The sequence below is a fragment of the Culicoides brevitarsis genome, chromosome 1, assembly GCF_036172545.1.
Source record: "Culicoides brevitarsis isolate CSIRO-B50_1 chromosome 1, AGI_CSIRO_Cbre_v1, whole genome shotgun sequence".
NCBI classification, from domain to species: Eukaryota; Metazoa; Arthropoda; class Insecta; order Diptera; family Ceratopogonidae; genus Culicoides; species Culicoides brevitarsis.
The window spans coordinates 46,078,493-46,098,993 of record NC_087085.1 but is presented as its reverse complement, the minus strand read 5'-3'; the positions used below and the strand labels follow the sequence as shown (position 1 = coordinate 46,098,993).

Below are 20,501 nucleotides of genomic sequence, written 5' to 3'. Positions count from 1 at the left end.
CGAGAACCGCTACGAAAGCCAACCGAATCAGTCGACAAGCAACTTTCGGAACGTGCACACCGATTTAATGTCTCGTGAAAATCTACTTAAATTAAATATATATAAATTAAAAAATAATAATAATTATTAAAAAATTAAATTAAAAAATTCTAATCTGCATTTAAAAATAATAAAATAAAAATAATAAAAAGAAGAAGAAAATAACAAGTAATTAAAAAAAAAGTAAAATAAACGGTATTTGTGTGAAAAATTGCCGAGATAAAGAAAACGTGCGTTTTATTTTTGATAAATAAAATATAGATAAAAAATATTAATAAAATATACATATTAATATAAAAAAAACTTGCAGAAAAAAAAACAAAATATAATAAATATAGTAATTATAATATTTGTCCAAAAGATGAGAAATTGCTGTAGTTAAAAAATTACAGACATATTTATTTTTGGATACGTGTTGTGTAGTCAAAAATCATCAAAAAATCTAAATAAAAAATATTTAACACGAGGATTTCTCTCTCTGGAAAAAACAAAAACATAAATATGTTGACAAATTTATGAGTGTAATTACATATATAAACATATAATATTGTGTCACATTTTTTGTTAAAAATTTGATTAAAATAACGGGAAAAATGATAACAATTATGATCAAATCAAGAAAAAAACTGATAAACAATTATTAAAATAATAAAAAATACTTATTAAATTTTATCCAATATAACAACACATGCAACGCATTTGTGGATAATATAGTACAGAACAAAGGACATACAAGAACATTCGACCGCTTTTTTCACTGATAAAAGTGATCTACTATTAAATATACGACGACCAAACACAACTATTTTTGGATATACTAACAACAAGAAGACAACAAAATGCATTGGATTAACTGTTTGACGATTCTTTGTGTGCTCATCTTCACAAATCTTGTGCAGGTAAGTTGAAGAACTTTCTATAAAAATTTTAGTTTTTTTTTTCGTTGTTGTTTGTGCGAAAAGGGATGTCAAATAGAGTATAGAATCAATTTGCATACTTCCTGTGTCTGTCTCTCAATAATTTTTGTGACGAGAGCTTCTGTTTGTTGCATCAATTAAATTAATCAACTATAAATGAAATTTGAGTTCGTATCGATGCAGATCATTTCTAATCGAGTAATCTTCCCAACCTTGGATTCTTACTTAGAAATATTTGACCTGCATCTATTCTCCTTTTTTTAAAATTTTTTCAAAAAGACATTCAATGTAAAAAAAAGGTACGAAGGAGGATATGAGAAAAAAACATAAAATTCCCATCACATCCTATCTTATCTAAAAAAAACCATTTTCGGTCATATATATTAGATTTTAAAATCCGAGATTTTTTTAAAATTAAATTTACATTTTAGTAAAAAATCCTTGAAACCCACGTTCAAGCATTGAAATCAAATTTTGTTTCCTAATTATTTTTTTGCCTTTACGGGTAAGAAAAACTTTTAAAAACAATGCAAAATTAAAGTTAATCGAATTTTAAAATGCACATGTTACTAATGTGCACTCGGAACAAAAAAAAAACTTTCATTCATATTCATTCATTAAACTGCTTGGATAAACTTGATCCTTTAGTTTAACAACGTTTAGCAGCACCCTTAGGCGGTTTCTGTAACATCAGCAGCAGCAGCAGCACACAAGCAAACAAGCAACAAAAAAACATTAACGTTTCCATAATTTTTTACTTGATGTTTTATTTTTAAGTGATTATGATATGTATGTGTGTGTTTTTTATAAAAATTTATAATTTTTCAGATGGTGTGTGTTTCCTTTTCTGATGTTCATCCTTCTTTCTATGGGGTGACCATATGTTGTTGATTCTTTGAGATTTTTGTTACAAATCACTTGAGACCTTCCTCAGATTTTTTTGTCGTCTTCAAGCAGAAATATCACTTTTTTAACATCAATATCGTTAATTCTTTTTAGTAGTTTTTTTTGTTAAGTAAAACCGAACCTACTTAAAATAAAATGCATGTACAAATTATGGACTCCAATGTACGGAATACACAAGCGCACACATAACAAGACCTATAAAATAACTGTAGAAGCAGATCTTCATCCAACAAAACTTGCTTGAATACACAGGTACTACACGATGATCGAAGAATGAATGAATATAATGTGTGTGCTGTGTATAAAACAAAAAAAAAATATATTGAGTGTGTGTATATCATGTTCGTAAAATTACTTGTGTGTATTTTGTGTACGCTGAAATATCGAAAGAACGAATTGTTTCCCACGATTTGCCGGTTTGTGCAGGGATGGGTGACAAAAATTAAAGGGTTTTTTCGCTGATTTCACAATTTTGGCAAATTTGGCAGTTTCGCACTCCCACACATTCGGCAACAAAAAGCGCTAAATGCTTAAATTTCTGCCATAAACTTGTTTTGGCAACTTACAATGTCAACAATATCCGATTCTCATAACAATTTACCTTTCCGAATAAAAATATTTTGTATGTTATCATTCATTTGACGCCAATTATATCCATCACTGCATGCCATGCATAAAAAAATGTTGCATTCACTATGAACAGCTTTTTAAAGGAACTGTTTGTAAATTTTTTCTTGTATGCACTAACAATATAAATAAACACACATATACGCGAGAGAAGAGAAAAGGCAACAAAAAATGTGCATGAACGATGTTTGCGACATATTCTTTTGTTTATATTATTTATAAATGTTGTATTAAATGAAAAGTATGCATGAACCTATCAAATTCGAATCATGTTTATTCTTGTTAATCATCATAAAAATCTCTCATAATAAAAAAAAAGTAGCCGGAGATACAAAGAAAAGAAGGTTATAATATAAACATGTTCATTAATAACGATAATTTATTGTTTTGGAAAATTAATTACCTCTGAGACATATGTTCGGTCATCAAACGCGCGAGAGTTAGAATTTACACTTCGTCCCACATGAGAGCGAAGAATGTCCCGCCAAGGCACATTTATTTGTACAAAAATATAATAATAAAATATTTAACCTAAAAATTTGAATAAATTATCAATATCGTAAAATATTTAAAAATATAAAACAAAACTGACAAATATTTCCAAATATAATAATATAACATCAATTTTTTTTTTACTTTTTGGTTAGATTGGATGAGAACCGTTTAACATTTTTTCGTTTTTACCCAAAAAAGAATGAAGTCAACCATACATCAGAAGAGATATTAATCTTTATTCGTTTATCGTTTTCTGTCGTCGTCTTTTTTGCGTGCTTGCCTGTGACCAATTCCAATATACGTTTCTTTATAATCTAATCATTTTGCGACATTATAAACACCCAGCAAAACGTTTTTTAATATATTCCGTTTTATAACAAGATTAAAAAATTAATTTTTCGGAGCTCACTCTATTAAAAAGGTGATTTATGTGACGCGCATCTAGATTGCAACTCAAACTTTTTCCATAAAAAATAAATAAATAAATAATTAAAGAACAGCAAATATCTTCGATAAATTATACTTTTTTTTATCCAAAGTTGTTTTAAGTGTTATCGCAATTGTTAATTTTTTTAAAACTTTTGTCTGGTTGGCAAATGTGAGGAATTCCTTTGATCTCCAAATGTTATCTTTCCTCTTACACACATTTTTATATTCTTTCGCTCTGTGTATCTGTAACAACACGTTGTTTGAGTCACCTTTTTGGCGAGCGAAAAAGATATGTACGCGAAAACGATACGATAAACGAGATAGAGATCAGCAAATGATTGTCATGAAAGATGGCTGCGAGTTTTCTCAAATTTTTAACATACAAATATTTTTCGTTTATACATACATTTATTTACATTAAATTGAATGATAAACTTTTTAAAATATCATTAAATTGCCAGGAAGATAATTACCTGATGATGATGACGACGACGATCGATTTAAAGCACGACACGACGACTTAAAAGGAGAAAAACAACAACTTGATTACTTCATATACACTTGTGCGTTAATCGATTTATATTTATGTTTAATGTGAATAAGAAGAAGAAGTTGTTGTTGTTACCTGAATAAATACTTTCTTGATGATGATTGTTATTTGATTGAATCATTTTCTCAGCGGTCGTTGTTTTTATATCGTCAGTAGTCAATGCGCGGAGATTTGTTTCACATTTTATACATTATTATTATAATAATGTTTTTCTCGAATTTATATCTGAATATAAATAGTAATAATACAAATAATGAACAATAATAGTTATAAATGGAATGTTCGTATTTGACGACTTTGTATTTGCTGCGAGAAAATTAAGTGATGAATCGTGTTGAGATGTAAACATACTTGAAAGTTTTACCAGTTCACACAACTGAATTGACTGTCACACACACATAAATATGTTTACCTTTTTTATTTGATATTTACATAAATGATTAGTCATTCTTGTGTTTCATATTCTCTCGAGATTTTAAGATCTTGAATCAATATAACTCATCATCGTCACCCGTAGCGAAGATGTTCAAACGACAATTTTCTAACTAAATACTAAACTATCTTTTTTTGGAGATCTTCTTCTTTTCTCTATTTACTTGGACCACACTCATGTTAAGAGTCAAAAAAAAAATTTATCCAAAAAATCGCGAAGACAACTTTTATCGGCATCCTTTTGTCTTTTTTTTCCTTCAAAGAGAACTTTATATGCATGACGTTCTCTTGTAGCAACGCGATGTAATTGCCTTAAAAGTGAAAACATCTGTTCAAGCGCGGCATCAGTGTCTCCAAGGTATAAAGACGTGTGCAAATTTCAAGAATTTCCGATGAAAGTTCAATTTTTGTATTTCCTTTAAATACTTCTTGAACAAAAAAAAAATGCGAAGTTCAAAAGAAACGCATCTCCATAAATCTTCGTAACTGACATCTGCTATTATAGCGAAATTTTTAATAATGGAAAAAAGAAGAAAAATTAGCTCATTTCAATTTTCACGACGTCCATAAATTTCTCACCCGAAAAATGCTAATAATTGTTTTGACATGAATTCAACAGATGATTTTTTAAATGTTTAATTTTTTTTTCATGGAAAGGAAGAATCAAACCATGGCAAAATGCCCAAAATCTTTCTTATTTTATATTTGTGTGTCACAACAAAATATTTTCGAAATAAAAAATAAAATAGAAAAATTGTTTGAGACACATGTGTGCAGTTCGTTTCATTCAAGAAAATCTCGGAACGACGCAAGAAGCTACAAAACGTCCATTTATAGCCTAAGGAATATTAGGAAAGCTCGACGACGACGATGAGTGTGTAAGTGAGTCATAAAAAAACTGCAACTCAAATTCATGCATGATCTAATCTGCTTGTATAACGCAACGTACCTGATGTGATATCGATGCGTTTCTCTTTTTCTTCTCTTTTTTTTATTATATTATTTATTTCTCTTCTGATATTTTTGCTTGAGCTTGAAAACTGCGAAAGAAGAGGAAAAAAAAAGTTGGCAGAATATAAAAAAAAGAAGTTTATATTTACAAAGGTATAAAATTAAATGCCTTATGTGTGTTTCATTTCGTTCCCATGATTGAATACATAAATATTTCTTCTGTGTATCGCTGCCCGATGTTATTATTATTATTATTATTATTGCATATATATTCTCAGTTCGTTCGTTCGTCGATCGTTTGTTCGTTCGCCAGCGTTTTCACGAACGTCACGTAGCAAGAGCATATCTTGTATCAATATAATTATAAGATATGCATAGTCGTTCAGAGACGATATTATTGCTGCTTCTTTTTTTTCGCTTCGTCTTCTTTCTTGTTGTTCTTGCTAGTTTTTTTTCGTGTTGTTGCTGCACCAAACTGTGTGAGCTTGAGCGAAAAAAGAGAAACAAACACTCATACAACAACAAAAAACACATCGCGAAAGAATCGAAAAGAATCAAACAGGTAAAACTGATATTATTTTTTTTTTTTGCATACCAATGAAATTTGTGTGCGATACACTTTGATGCGGTGTGTGTTCATTTCATTCAGAAAAAAATGTTTGTTCGCTCAAATTAATAGACTATTATCATCATTTTTATCTTTGTGATGGTTTTTCGTGTTGTGTCTCTCTTGTGCCTCTTCTTCTCCTTTGCTCGATGCGAGAACATTTTCTTTCGCAACTTTAATTATTATTGATCCAGGTTAATCCAATTGACTCAGAAGTGCTGAAAATTTGCCAAACCAAATTCGCAATGGCGCCAATGAGAGTGACTTCACTTTTTTTTTCTTTGCGCGCTAAACAAACACTTATTATTCAACAAAGCACATTCTTACAGGTGACTCGAGAGAGGCGAGCTAGTTTTTTAACGCACATTATTTATTCTGCAGTCATGCGTCGGTTTTGCTGCAGCAGCAACGAAACGGTACATATAACATAAGTAATAACAAGTTTCTAATGCGCTCCAGTCACTTTTTGTACACTTGTATAAAATAACATGAAATCAAGCGACATGTGATTTGAATTTACAATAGTCATAATTATTGTGCAGAAATTGCGTCAGAAATCCGAAAAAAAAACCCGTCTCTTGCTGTACAACAATGTCATTTGCCAACATTGCAGAAATAAATATGATAAAATATGAATATTGACAGAAAAGAAGATGTTTTGCTAATCTTCGCTGCAGATTTTGATCAGCAACTAATGATAAAACGCCGTGCAAAACGAAACTCACGCATGCATGTTTCATTGACTTTTCTCATCTTTCTTACGTCTTCTTGCCATTTTTTTTTCGTGTTTCATCTAACTTACTTCAGCAACTCTTCTCTAACTAATAATACGAACAAGAAGAAATGCTGCACAAAAATTAATTCAGTACAAAACAAAAATAACAACGATCTGCTGCGCTAATTGTGATATTGGAATAAAAACTGGTTATTGTTTCCGATTTATGATAATGAGTCTCGTCTTCATCTCGTCATTCACTTGTCTGTTCTCTTTTGTTCTGTGTGCGGGTTCGTTTTCTGAAAAAAAAAACAAAAAAAAAAGGATACGCAAGTCAATGAACCAAACAATTTTTTGAACAACGAAAAATAAAAAAAAACATAAACAGGCATTAACCTACTTCGCATGATATTTGATGGAATTATCTTGGAGTAATTGATATCCATCCGACGATATCAGTAGCCAGCAAGTGAATGGAAGCAGCGGATAACTGTTTTAAAAAATTAAGTTATTATTATTCTTTATGAGTGAGAGATAAACTCTTTCAATTCCAAAAATAAATCGAATTTTTAATTGCACAATTTTTTTTCGCATTATATTTTATATGATCTCGATCATTTCATTTTATATTGCAATTGCATTCGAATTGAAGAATTAATCATGTTGCGTGCTAACTCCTTTCTTTCCGTTACATTTTAAAGCTCATTCTAGTTTCGAAAAGCGAAGTATCACGAAAAATGTCTTGAAAATTTTCTGTCTGTGTTTCCTGTCTGAAGCAAACTCTCTATCTTTTTTTGTTCCAACAACGTACTTTTTATGACATTGATTAATGACTTTCTTGTCAATATTCTTTTATTTTTTGTCTGGAACGCTGTAAATCTGGGTCTCCATGTATTTTTATTTAAAAATAAATAACTTGCGAAAAATTCTTCTTTATGAATAATCATCGCCCATTTGTTTAATTTTGTATAAATAAATAAATAAAAGTTGAGAATTAAGTCACATCAAAATATTAACTCATAAGAACCACTTCCAAAAAGATTATTACATTCATAAAAATGGCTTATCTAAACTTTTCGGCAATAAAGTCAGCAATAAATAATGATATTTCGGGGACTTAACTTATCTTAACTTCTTTTGTGTATAATTTAATTTAAGAGTTCACACGCGACATGCCTATTTATAGTGTGTGTGGTAATTATTAAGAGAATTAGAGATTTATTCAATGGAGGAAGTTCTTTTCGTTGTTCGCAAATGCAAATAAATCACGTAATTGGCGATAAAAATAATTCGACTTCGGAGACGAAAACGAAACTGGAACGCAGACAAAAATGTACGATGATCAATTGAGGAAGCGCTCGTGTGATTGATTCATTTAACAGTTTTTTTCTTGTCTTTCTTTGGGGTTCGATGACATTCCTTATGTTGTCGTTATTTCATTAAGAGAAGAAAAGGGAACAACGCGCACGGATGTCACTGTCTCATTATTTTTGTCTTTGTCTACACGCGCGCGACACGCATACAGAAAGTAATGTCATCTATTTTTAGGATGAAAACGATTTTTTTCCTTCTCTCGTAAAAATAAAGTGCATTTGAGAGACACCAGACATGCCAATGAAACATATGATCTTCTTTCCTGTTTCTGTAACACAAATTTTTTAATTAATCAAATTGTGACTTTTTGGCGTTTTTTGTGTGTGTTCATCACTTTATCACGGGGCATTAGATTGCATTTCGCGCACGAATGTGTTTAGTATGCATTTCACACATTCGTCGTCGTTCTCCAAGTTGACAAGAATCAAGAGACCAAATTATAATACAAAAAGGCAGATTTTTTTAAATACTTTCATTTTACACAGTATTTAAGGTTCTCAGAATGAAATGTAATCGTGTAAAATGCATTTTTTTTGTCTGTTTTATGTTTCGTCTTTTTCGAGTTTTGTCGTTGTTGGAAATATTTGTTCGTTTTTGTGTCTGTTTCTTACTTTGAGACAAAAAAGCTGCGCGTCGTTGTCTCAAAGGTATCCGAAACATATGACATTTTAAACTCTCTTGGCGATGCACTTATTATTTCATAACACACGAGCAAAAAAAAAAGAATATTAAGAAAAATGACGCTTTTAACCAGATTGCAGTTTATTGCAGTCGAAAGAAAGGCACGAACGATGCAATAATATCCCTAAAAAAAAGAAGTTAATCGGATTCGGGACTCGTGATATAAGGCTTACGTTGCGTCAATATGATCTTCTCCCAAAATCAAAAAAGAGCATTAACATGCATCAAAAATGGCACCCCTGCACTTTGGGTTGTTGTCCGATAAATCTTTTGCGCAAAGAAAGAGAAAAGACATAAATAAAGGAAAGCTGTGCAAATATTTGAATAGACTCCGTCAGTAGTCAAATTTACGGTAATCCTCAAGTCAAACAACCAAATGCGAGAAACGTCGACAATATAAATCGATGTGCAAATGTTTCAACTATTATTAATGACTTTACCATGTTCGAAAAGTAAATATTGTATGCGACGCGACACATTTTTGAGGTAAATCACACCTTTGCGCAGAGTGTTACGTAAAATTTGTATTCCGCTCACATGTAATTTTGAAATCTTCTTCGTCTCTTCTCTTAAAAGTACATACGATCTATTTAACTTTTGAAAAAATAAAAACTTTTAAGGCATACGATAAATCATCTTAAAATCAGCTTAAAAAAATATTCGTATGTCAACAGAAATTTGTCTCCTTACGAATAAACGAAGAAATTTCGAACAAATCTTTGACAATGTAACTTAATGTGGCGTATCACAAGCTGTTGTATTGTCAATAGGATGAAAAGGACCAAATATAAAAGAATTTCTTGGATTTGCAACAAAGAATTAGTCAAAGTTTGTTTATCTCCTTTGTGTTTTTGTTTCTTGAACAGGACTCAGGATCTTATCTGTAACTGATCGTCGTCTTTTATTACACGAAATAAAACAAAATCTAAGTACTCGACGACGACGACGACGATGGAGAGAGAGAAAGGAGACGATCGAACAGTAATATAATACAATAAAAAGCATAATAAAAAGAATTTATGTGAGAGCGCAAAATCTCCAACTATAGAACGTTTACATGCATAATTTATCACTTGTTAACAAAAATAATAAATATAAGTCGTTACACACGTTCGTTTGTATAAATTTAATATATATCCAATTTAAAGGCAAAAAAAAAAAAAATAATAAAAATATTAATATAATAATGCAACAATAAAAAATCTGCATGCAGAATGTGATGGCAATTTTTTAACGATTTAACAGCTAATTTGAGATTGTTTCTTTATTTACTCATTGCCAACACACACAAGAACACAACTTTTGCTGGCATGCAAAGTAAAAGAAGAAAATTGCTAACCCATTGTATTGTATTTTGATATGCAGCACTCACATATCGAATCCATTGAATTGAGCCAATTTTTTATTCGTTCTCTCTTTTTTTTACTGCAATACTTGAAGTACTTGCGACGCCGATGACGAAGGTAGAATACATAAAAAAAAACAAAAGAATTCTCGTTAAACTCTTGTTGCTGTCTTTTGCTCTATGTGTAAAATGGCAATTATTGCAGTGTTAGTCTAGAATTCGACTTTACATTGGCTCACGTCGTCTTTCATATCCGATCCGATTCAACAGCTGTATTTGATCGTTTTTTTCTTCGACGTTTTGTAAATACATACGGGAATTATTAGTTATTGTAAATTAAAAAGTAATGTGTGTTAAGAATATTGAGCGGTCTTTCCTCGAAATCGACTTTTATCTACATGGAAGTAATAAAATTCCGATTACATTTTATCATGTGACCTGCATCAAATATTCGTCGCCATGTACAAATGTTTCATTGTTGCTGCTTGATAATTGTGATTATCGACCACATGTTTGGTTATTCGTTTCACATCAAAGAGGCTGAAAAGAAGAAAAACGGGGTGATTTCGTGTGAAGTTCTGTCATAAGTTCATAACTGTTTTAGGCGTAAGCTGCTTATTTGCCTCATTAAGGTTACCACAAACTTTATAATTAAGACAAACGTACGAAAAAAAATATAAAAATGTGGTAGACAAACATCTATTGTTCGAGTTATGCATTTAATTATGGCGATTGTTTCAAGAGCGAGTGTCTGTCTTGTTATTATTATTATATTAAAACACATAACAACAACAACAAAAACATCGTCATCCGCACATGAATATGAATGAATTTCTTCTGTATTTATTTAATTTTTTTTCTCAAACTCTCAAAAGACACGCATTCACTACATTTCTTTCTTTTTTTTTCAGATTGAGTGTTCCGGTGTGTTTGAATTGAAGCTAAAGACATTTCTCAATACCAATGGAAAAGATGATCAAAATGTATGTTGTAGCGGGCGTTCGGATCCCATAACGGGGAAATGTATTGGCGCATGTAAAACGCGGTTTCGCGTGTGTCTGAAACATTATCAAGCCAAAATAGATACAAACTCGCCGTGTACGTTTGGCGATGTCAGTACTCCCGTTGTCGGCGATAATAATGTGGATTTGACAACGCAGCATGCCAGTAACAACAACTCGATTAACCCGATACAATTCAATTTTGATTTTACATGGCCGGTAAGTACTCGTAACAAGGATTTATTTTAACATACGCGAACAAGAACAAGTTTATATTGCGTTGCATTGCACATGTATATATCAAAAATTTGTCCCTTGAAATGGCATAAGCCCTTAAAATATTATTTTTGTCGGTTCTGCGTCGTCGTACGTATTAAAAAAATAAAATGAAACATCTGCCGTCGCGGTTTAATAACACACACACATACACATGCAAACGCACATTACACATGTGCTCATGTTCAGGTTGTTTTCCATTTATTTTTTCGAAATGTATTGCGCTCGGCGAGTGTCATAAAATTTCAAATGTTTTTAGCAATTACTGACAAAAATGAGGGTCATTTTGCGATTATGACGACGATCGAGTCATTGCCTTTTAAATATCTATTTTTACTCGAGTCCTTTCGTGCTGCGAAGTCTCAATGATCGTTTTTTCGAAGGGGAAACGGAAGGAAGCTAACAACGGTTTCATATGTAAAAACCGTCACAAACAATGAATAAATGTTACATTTTCCCCTTGCATTAAAAAAATATTCATAATGAGTTCTTGAAACATGTTCTGAAAGACACACTTGACTGAATTTCTTCGCTCATACTCTCATTTTTAACGAACTTTTTCGTCTGAAATGATTTTTTAGGACATTTAAACACACATTAATATAAATAATTTAAATGCCCTGCCCAAAAGTACTGTTTGGCGATCGATCAATCGACCTTCCCTCATGTGTATATTTGGTTCAAATGTAACTTGATCAATCGACAAGGGGTCGAACGAATCAATACAAACATAAAAACTCGAATATTAAAGAAAAAAAAACGATTCACGTTTGAAAAAAAAATAGAAGCACACAATAATTAACATTAAAATGTTAATAATAATCTTAGCTGTACAGTTGGAAGTAAATAATAATCATAATAATATATTATTGTATTATATTATTAAATAAATTCAAGAAAAACAACGAAACATGCAAGAAATTGTATTTTCAATTCAATTTTTATAACAAACATTAAAAGTTGAATTTTTTTTCTGCATGTGTGCAATTTTTAAAATTATGACGATCGTGACACTGAAACTTTTTTTTCTGCAAACATTTTTATTTGTGTGAATTTTGAATGAAATAATTAAAATTAACAAGAAATTCAAGAAAAAACGCCTTTTTTGGGTTCTTTTTGTCGCGCCTCTGAGCACGTTCAATCATGTCACGATTTGTCTTCTAATAAAAATTTAAATTTGTTCAAAAGAAGAGCGGAAAAGTAAACATAATAAAAAGAAGTAAAGAGACATTTTTCGGCACCGTAATAACAATATTTTTACACCAAACAATTTGTGTTATTATTCTTACTTTAGACTCTTATGTGAGATAAAATCAACGCTAAGTTGAGATAAAAAAGACACACATGTGTGATTAAAGCATTTAAAATAATTATGCCACCATTAAAGACAAACAACATTGTTTTTTTTTAGTTTTGGGAGATACAAATAAGAAAATAGCGTTTTATTGCTCAGAAGCGTGCTACAGATTTGATAAGATACGCATTTAATCTGAGAAACAAAGATTTCTATTGTTCACGATTAACGACTTCGTCAACAAAACGAATTGTAACTTCTTGTACAAACATATTTCCATGCATGGCGACAAAATCATCGAGCATCGGAACATCAAAAGGGCGATCAAATGGGAAACCCATGGGGCGAGCATCGGGATATAATTGATCTTGAAGCCCACAGAAAGAATGTGCATCTCCGCAAGCGACATTTCTAAAAAAAAAATTAATATTTGAAATAACTTTCATAAAAAAAATTTTAAAAAATTACTCAGGGATGGGCGTATTAACAGCATCATCAGCAAAGTTTGAAATCATAACAAACAATCTGAATGCTGCGCCATCAGGAGATCCTTTCGGCAATAACAGATGATGAGGCCATCCGCATCCACAGAATTCCAAATCAGAAATTTCTTCTGCACTTGCATTTTCACTCAAACGCGTCAATTTTCCGATTGTTTGGAAAGATTTCTCCCATGAAATTGTCACGCTCGAAGCCAATGACGAACGAACGATGCGATTATCTCCCGGAGTTACTGAAAATAAATGTAAATTCAAGCCAAAAATTTCTTAAAATTTAACATTTACTTACATTCCAGCGTAAATTTGTCCAATTCAACCATCAATTTTCGTTGTTCATTGAAGTACAATTCACGACACGTATCATCGCAATTTGGAGCAAGGAAGATACGACAAGTTCCTGTCAAATTTTGACTTGAATTGTTGCTTACGTCAATTACATAATCGAAATCTGCATGTTGCAAATGTTGAAAACTCACAAGCGCAGAACCATCAGCTTGAAAATCTAATCCGCCTGAGAGATCAATTTGTGATCTTTGCCAAAATGTCAAAAGAACGTTGGGAGCAGCAGTTTCTTTCGGGATTTGAACATTTACATTGTTGATGTTCACAGGATCATAACTCAATTGGAGACGATTGTATTGCGGAAGTAATCTCTTATGACGATCAAAGATGCTGTTAACGTATTTGTGATAACGATAAAAGACAGGATCTCGCATCGAAGTTGTTACATCTCCCATTGGACCAACTTCTTCGAGATAACGCCCATCAGGATCGTGCGAATATCCAAACAAATCATGTCCTGAGTTATGCCAATCGCCATAAAGATCAGGATTAACACTCAATACAGATGATTCAATAATATTTCCGAGAATATCGATTCCTTGATCGTTATTAATGGAAATTGCTTGTCCATTCGTGTCAACGACAAATCCTTGATCGATTGCCATCAAAATTTGATCCAACCATCCTTCGAATTGCGCAAGAGAAACAAAAATTCCAACATCTGGTCGATTAACGTCTTTAAGAGTTGTGTTTGGAGCTCTTCCAGCAACTGCCCTCATATTTGTTCCTTTCACAAGTTTCGGAAAATATCCTTCTTTAACAGGTTCTCTGAAATTTTCGTATTGCACGGTTCTTGGCATCCCATTAGAAAGACGTTCAGATTCATATCGAGCAACTAATTGCGAATGCATGTAATAGAAAAGTTCTCCGCGTCGATCTTTAGCGACAATTTCAAGAGGACCTTCCAACGGATACACAAGATGCCAATGCCAATGATGCATATTTACGCCAATATCTTCTCTAAAGTACGCCAAACGTTGTTCGTCTTCCAAATCGCTTGCTGTAAAGTTCGAAGGCAAAAATACAACACGTCGATCTTCGTCATCGACAACACTCGTTTCCTCTTGCAACAATGGAAAAACAACGGGATCCATGAAATTCTCCGGAAATTGCTCTACAATCGACGGCAAGGGTAAATCTTTCGACAAACGATGATGTTTCAAAACAACTTGATACACATATTGAAACATGTAGGGATTGACACGATCTTTCACATAAGCTCCCAATGCCATGAGCTCTTCAATTGTTTGCGCTTCCATAAAGAGTCCCATCAAATTCGCCGCGATATTACGATGTTTCGGTACAAAAGGCGAAAACGTACCTCGACGATCCAATTCGACAAAACTCAAATCGGGAAGACGAATTCGAGGAATTGGAATTCTAGTTTGCGTGTCACGAGCGTACTTTTCCTCCAAATTGTGCCCAATTGTACGATAACGCTCCGTAAAATAATCATCCGGCAAGTCGAGAAAGAATTGATGATTGCACTTTGGCGTGAAACTGGGTTCTTTTGGACGAACACAATTCACTAAAAGCCAACTTTTATTAAAACTCATGTTTAAATTTTTTTCTTTTAGAAGTCACAAATTGAACTGATGCAGATTTCATTCTAACGAAGATTTATATAGCAAAATTAGCCGGATATAAAACCACAAAAAAAGTTTATTGATCAGAAGTTATTTCTAATGCATTTGTGGTAACTGATAAGAGATTGTTCGCATTGTGAACTGTTTGACCTTCCGAAGAAAATGCCTGAAAAAAAAAAGAATTTCTTCAATCAACAAATAAAACGTGTCGAAAATTACCCACATCTTTATTAGCTATTCATCTCAGATACACAAATAATTTGTTTAAGAGATCATTCATCACAGAGTGTAACGCTTCAAGTACATGAGAAATCAATATATCTTATATTCATATGATAATGATATATTTTATTTATTAAAGAAAAATATTTGAATAAATATACACACAGCGATCTTTAAAAGAAGAGTGTTTTAAAATAATATTATTTTTAATACTTACTTGTGAAATCACTTGCACACTCACGTACATGACACAAAGAAGATACATTTTAACCTAAAATGTACTTTTGTAAATAAACGGAATATTTACATTTTTTTTTTCTTCTTTTTCTCATTTGAGAAAAAATAATAATTGGCATGATTTTAAAGGGGCGATTGATTGCTTTGAATACGTGATTAAAGTGTTCCATATTGAAGTCTTTAGAGAAAAAAAAATGATGGCAGGTGAATGTTTTTTGAGACGAAAATCTATTTCTTCGTAACTTTTTTCATAACTAAAAATGGGAAGTTGTCGGTCATGCATGAGAGTCACTATGTAACAACAACAACGTGAGTTCATAAAATCATCAACCGATAAGGAACTTGAACTTCTTCTTCTTTTCATACTTGTTGTTGTTGTTTTTTTTTTGTTTTTTCGTATTAAAGCTGAACACTACTCTACACACAATAATAAAAATAAGATGGATGAATATAATTATAGCTTTTTATGTTATTATTATTATATTTTTGCTTCTTCTTCTGTATTTTTTGTATGTTGTTTTCATTCATCATACATTCGCGTACATGTGCAAAAGTTACAAGCAGCAAAAAATTAAAGGTGCATCATTTAGACTCGACGGAGAAATCATTAAAAAATATAAACGCAGGTGTATTTATCCATTTGATTATCGTTTTTGCCTGCTTGTGTTTTTTTTATTTTATTTTTTCATTTAATGAAGTGAAATGTTCTTGAACTGTCTATCGATTCGTCTTCATCTATCGAAAAAGGAAGTTTTTGCTCCCATCTCAAAAAATTGGAAAAAAAACAAAAATGTCGTCGAGGTGTGATAAATGTAATTATCAAGAGACCATCATTAATCAGTAAGAGAGAGATAGCGATTTGTCACCGTTAATATTATAAATGATCAGACATGTGGTTAAATCTACATCCTCTATGGAACATGACACTCAAGTTCATTTAACACAGCACAAAAAAACGCAGAATGAAAGTGATATATGGGTAAATACTTCGTTATTTTGTCAACGATGCATCGTCGTCTCAATGCTTTTAACAAACACAAACGCTGTTTTATGAAAATTGTGAATATTTTGCCTTCGGGCATTAGTAGAAGCCTATCTACAATTTATGAATGTTTAGTCATTTTCAACATTTGTCTGTCTTGGCAAGTCATAAAATCTAAACAGGTTGAGACTTCAGTTACTTACGTTTCATTTTATGTACAACTTTTGTGTGTTATTGAGAAACGTTACTCATAAAAGTACGAAACGATCGAAAAATATTCGCCCACATAGATTTTTATATTTTTATCAAGATAACAATTTACAAAAACCACACACAATAAAATAATTTCTCACATCATTTGTTGCAGTGTTTCGTTTAATTTTTTTTTTTTAATCTGGAACGACATGTTTTGAACTATGGAGGCATTGAGAATCTTGTAGCTACCAATAAGAAAAAAAAAGACAGAAACAATTCAATGGACTCTCAAGTTAAATGTTCAGTTATCTAAAATCGTACAAAACAACAGATCTTTGACCATTAAACTTTTTCCTACAATTATTATTGATTATTTACAACACATGAAATCCCATTAAATTAAAAGACATGAGACAAGACCTATTCAAAGTTACAGATTTTATGTTCTTCCTTAAACTTTTAGCTGTAAACGACGCGAAGATATGCAAATATTGGAGTTTGTTTTGATTTTTTTTCGTTCAAAGATCTTTGTCAAATAAAAAGACAATTAAAGCGTGAGATACCGCACACATATTACGGGCGATCGGTGTGAAAATTTGCATTTTCTTTTATTTTAATTATAACTCTTGTCACTTGGTTTGTTGAGCAAACAAAGGCATCATGTCGCTCTCGAAGATATAAATTTTTGTTTGTCGAGTTTTTTTTATCAGTCTCATAAAAAATTCATAAAACAAATAATAACAAGATAAACAGTTCTTGTATAACAATAAAAAAAAAATAATCTTATAATAATAAGAAAATATTTAAAATTGAAATTCATTTCAATTATATACACCTCGTTAGTGCTATGCTTCGTTTTATACAAATATATGTACATCAACAATAATTTTATTTCTATTTCTTTTTAATTTCATGTTATATTTCATCATCATCAGGGCACGTTCACATTAATCATTGAAGCATGGCATTCATCGTCTAATGAAACATTGAGATCTTCTGGTAAGTAAACATTATTTTTTTAACACTATTTTTTTCATTAAAAAATTGAATCGAAATCTCCCTCATGGTTACTCCAAATAAAATTTCTGTTTTTGTTAGATAAAAAACAAATCCTGAAAAATGACCCGCGTGTAGGGGTGCAAATCACAATCAATCAGATTTAAAGGATTATAAAAGGAAAATCGTTTCCTGTTCAAGCGAAATTATTTTTGCTTCGTCACAATTTTATTTTTCGAATGACATAACTAATTGAATCCTATTATATATATTTTTGTGTGTCTATCACATTTTCTTTCTTTTTTTTATAAAAAACCATAAAGACTCTTTTTTTACGTATGTGATTCACGCTTCAAAAGTCTTAAGGTTTACGCTCTGACAATCTCGGCAGATGCTATATGTATCGTTTATTCACCCCAATCTTATATTTCCTTTTTCGAAGACATTTTACACACACGTGTACCTTGAGTGTACTAATTGAAAGAAGAAGAATACTCTTCTAAAGTAAATATGGATTTTGCATATGAATAGGACTTCAAAAAATTTTAATTCATAATTCATTCATTCATTCCAGATCGAAATTGTTGAATTGTGTGAATGGAAAAGTTTGAAATTTACTCATAACGCACAGAAAAGCCTTCGGTGTTTGCTGCCTTCATGCAACAATAATTTTTACATAAATTAGTCTACGTTAACGCTTCAGCTCCTTTTGTGTCTTGTCTTGTGCTCTTCTGTTCATCATCATCATAATGGCATCGAATCACGTCATACAGGACATTTTCTTCTCATTTCAAACGATTTCCGGTTGTACATGATGAAGATGAGCCCGCATTTGGATTTTTTTTTGTTACGGAAGCGGTTTTTTTTTTGTGTCTCAGCAGCAAATTGAATTGTCTTCTTCAACAGATGTAGACAAGCCAATACCACAAAGTACTGAAGAAGTGTGTGGTTTGAAGCGCATACGACAAACTTCTAACATAAAACATTTATTGGTCTGATTATGAGAAAACCACACGCCACGCGAGTAATTAGATTTGTTGTTTATTTATATAAACTGAGAGAGAAAAAAAGGTTCTTTGAAATTTGTTGATACAATTCCCTCGAATCTGTCGACATTAACAAGTCATAAAGTTGTGTGTTTTATGAAGTGCAGCAAACACGAATCTTTGACGAATCATAAATTGCCGAACTTTACTGTGCACGATAAATTCTTAAGCATCCTGTAATTAAATTTTATTCATTGTTTATCTTCCATTTCCAAGGATTTCTCGATGCGATGTGAATGAATGAAAAAAAGAAATGCCGTTATGTGACATTGTGGCGTCCCTGAAAGCAAAAACCCTTTGGGGCGATAACTTGTTCAAACATAATCAGTTACTGCGAGGCTCCCATACATACCTTTGTGTTGCATAACGCGAAATTGCCGAACACGGAGATGATGAGGAGAAACCAGTTTGCTGCTATCATTATTATATTAGCATTTATTATTATTAAAAGTCCTGTTCTACACCATATTTTACTCTGTTTGAGTGTAAAAAATTGTATCGTTGTAAGTTGTGGGAACTTTTGTTTTCAATTTCAACATAATGTATACCTTTATAACATTATCAGAGTATCAGAGACGAAGAGCGAACGAGAGAAAGAAACAACAAATATCGCATGAACGGTCAGAATAAGGACGTAAATGGCTCGAAGCAAGATTTCAGCAGCTACTTTTTACTCGCAACTTCTCGTTTTCCGTGTGAGAAATGCGAATCTTTTAGCTCAGCTGTGAACGTACATGTTACACAACTAATTTATTAATCATCGGTAATAACAAATAAATTGACATCGAATGACAATGCGAATCCATTGAAGGGGCAGTTGGTCAAATATTTGCTTAAGGAAGATGTTCAGAAGCCAAGAAACAGATGTTGTATCTTAAGAAGAAAAAAACTCACCCTCTTCGTGATGCCATCCCATCAATGACAATGACAATCATCGAAAATTACAAATAATAATTCTATTGTTCATTTGCTGTTTTTATCTTGACAACCATAAAATGCCACAACAGTTAGAATATTCTTCTTCTTTTTTGCAAACAACAACCGGAGAGAGGAGAGGAGATGCGAAGCAATGAAATAATAAAATGAGCAAAAACTAAAAGTACAACTGACTGATGTTTGTTTGACCTAAAAGGTCCCGAGTAATACGATGAACGAAGAGCACACAAAACGAAAAATCTTTTCTACATGAAATTCCTTCGTCGTTGTCGTCGTTGTCGTATGCAGAAAGAGAGACCAATAAGTGCATGATCATGCATCTCGTTTTATTATATTTTTGTAAGACACTTTTTAGCGTGCTGCATTCTTTTTTTTTCGTTCTGCGAGTTCACGTACATACTTTTGCATTACATTCCAAGCAATCGATTGCTTCAGCAAGGTAGATAAGACTTGCATCCCCGCTGTTGTAATTGAAGAGCAGGCATGCGGTGAAATGAAGGGCACACACAACTCCAACTTCTACTTCACAAAACTAGTTGGGTGAATCATTCGACGGAATGTACAGAATCGTGTTTAGCAAATATTTTACTTCGCATTCGATAGCTTCGAGTTTTACATCATCACTCGTGAGTGTTTTAGAACAACAATCAGTATGTCAAGGTTTCATTTTGTATTGATTTCAAAATCTTACAAAGGAGCAAGGACAGATGTTTCGAGATAATAACAGTATGGAGTTATCAGGAATTCATTTTTTCCAAACACACATTGTGCAACTTTTGGTTTTGTTTTCAAAAAAAAAAACTGGTTTTTTTTTAGATTC

General features: G+C 31.9%; 2 protein-coding genes across 2 annotated transcripts in view; one reads left to right on the top strand and one right to left on the bottom strand.

Moving 5' to 3' along the window:
- The first annotated feature begins 484 nt into the window (after positions 1-484).
- The window catches only part of LOC134836383 (neurogenic locus protein delta), a 28,275-nt gene continuing 8,258 nt past the window's right edge, over positions 485-20,501 (top strand). The window contains exons 1-3 of the mRNA XM_063851610.1: positions 485-938; positions 10,980-11,288; positions 17,639-17,702. Of these exons, the coding sequence (XP_063707680.1) occupies positions 879-938; positions 10,980-11,288; positions 17,639-17,702 (433 nt within the window). The 5' untranslated portion in view covers positions 485-878. The remainder of the gene's footprint in view (positions 939-10,979; positions 11,289-17,638; positions 17,703-20,501) is intronic.
- On the bottom strand, positions 12,826-15,037 carry LOC134836393 (phenoloxidase 8-like). Its single transcript, XM_063851620.1, has 3 exons — positions 13,429-15,037; positions 13,108-13,372; positions 12,826-13,050 (listed from the first exon to the last, which is right to left on the bottom strand). Exons 1-3 carry the CDS (start codon positions 15,035-15,037, stop codon positions 12,852-12,854), a joined length of 2,073 nt encoding a protein of 690 aa, XP_063707690.1. The 3' UTR covers positions 12,826-12,851.

Coding starts and splice junctions, on each gene's coding strand:
- LOC134836393 (XM_063851620.1), bottom strand. CDS start 15,037: ATGAGTTTTAATAAAAGTTGGCTTTTAGTGAATTGTGTTCGTCCAAAA. Junction 13,373..13,428: donor GGACAAATTTACGCTGGAAT/GTAAGTAAATGT, acceptor ATTTATTTTCAG/TAACTCCGGGAGATAATCGC. Junction 13,051..13,107: donor GTTAATACGCCCATCCCTGA/GTAATTTTTTAA, acceptor TTTTTTTTTTAG/AAATGTCGCTTGCGGAGATG.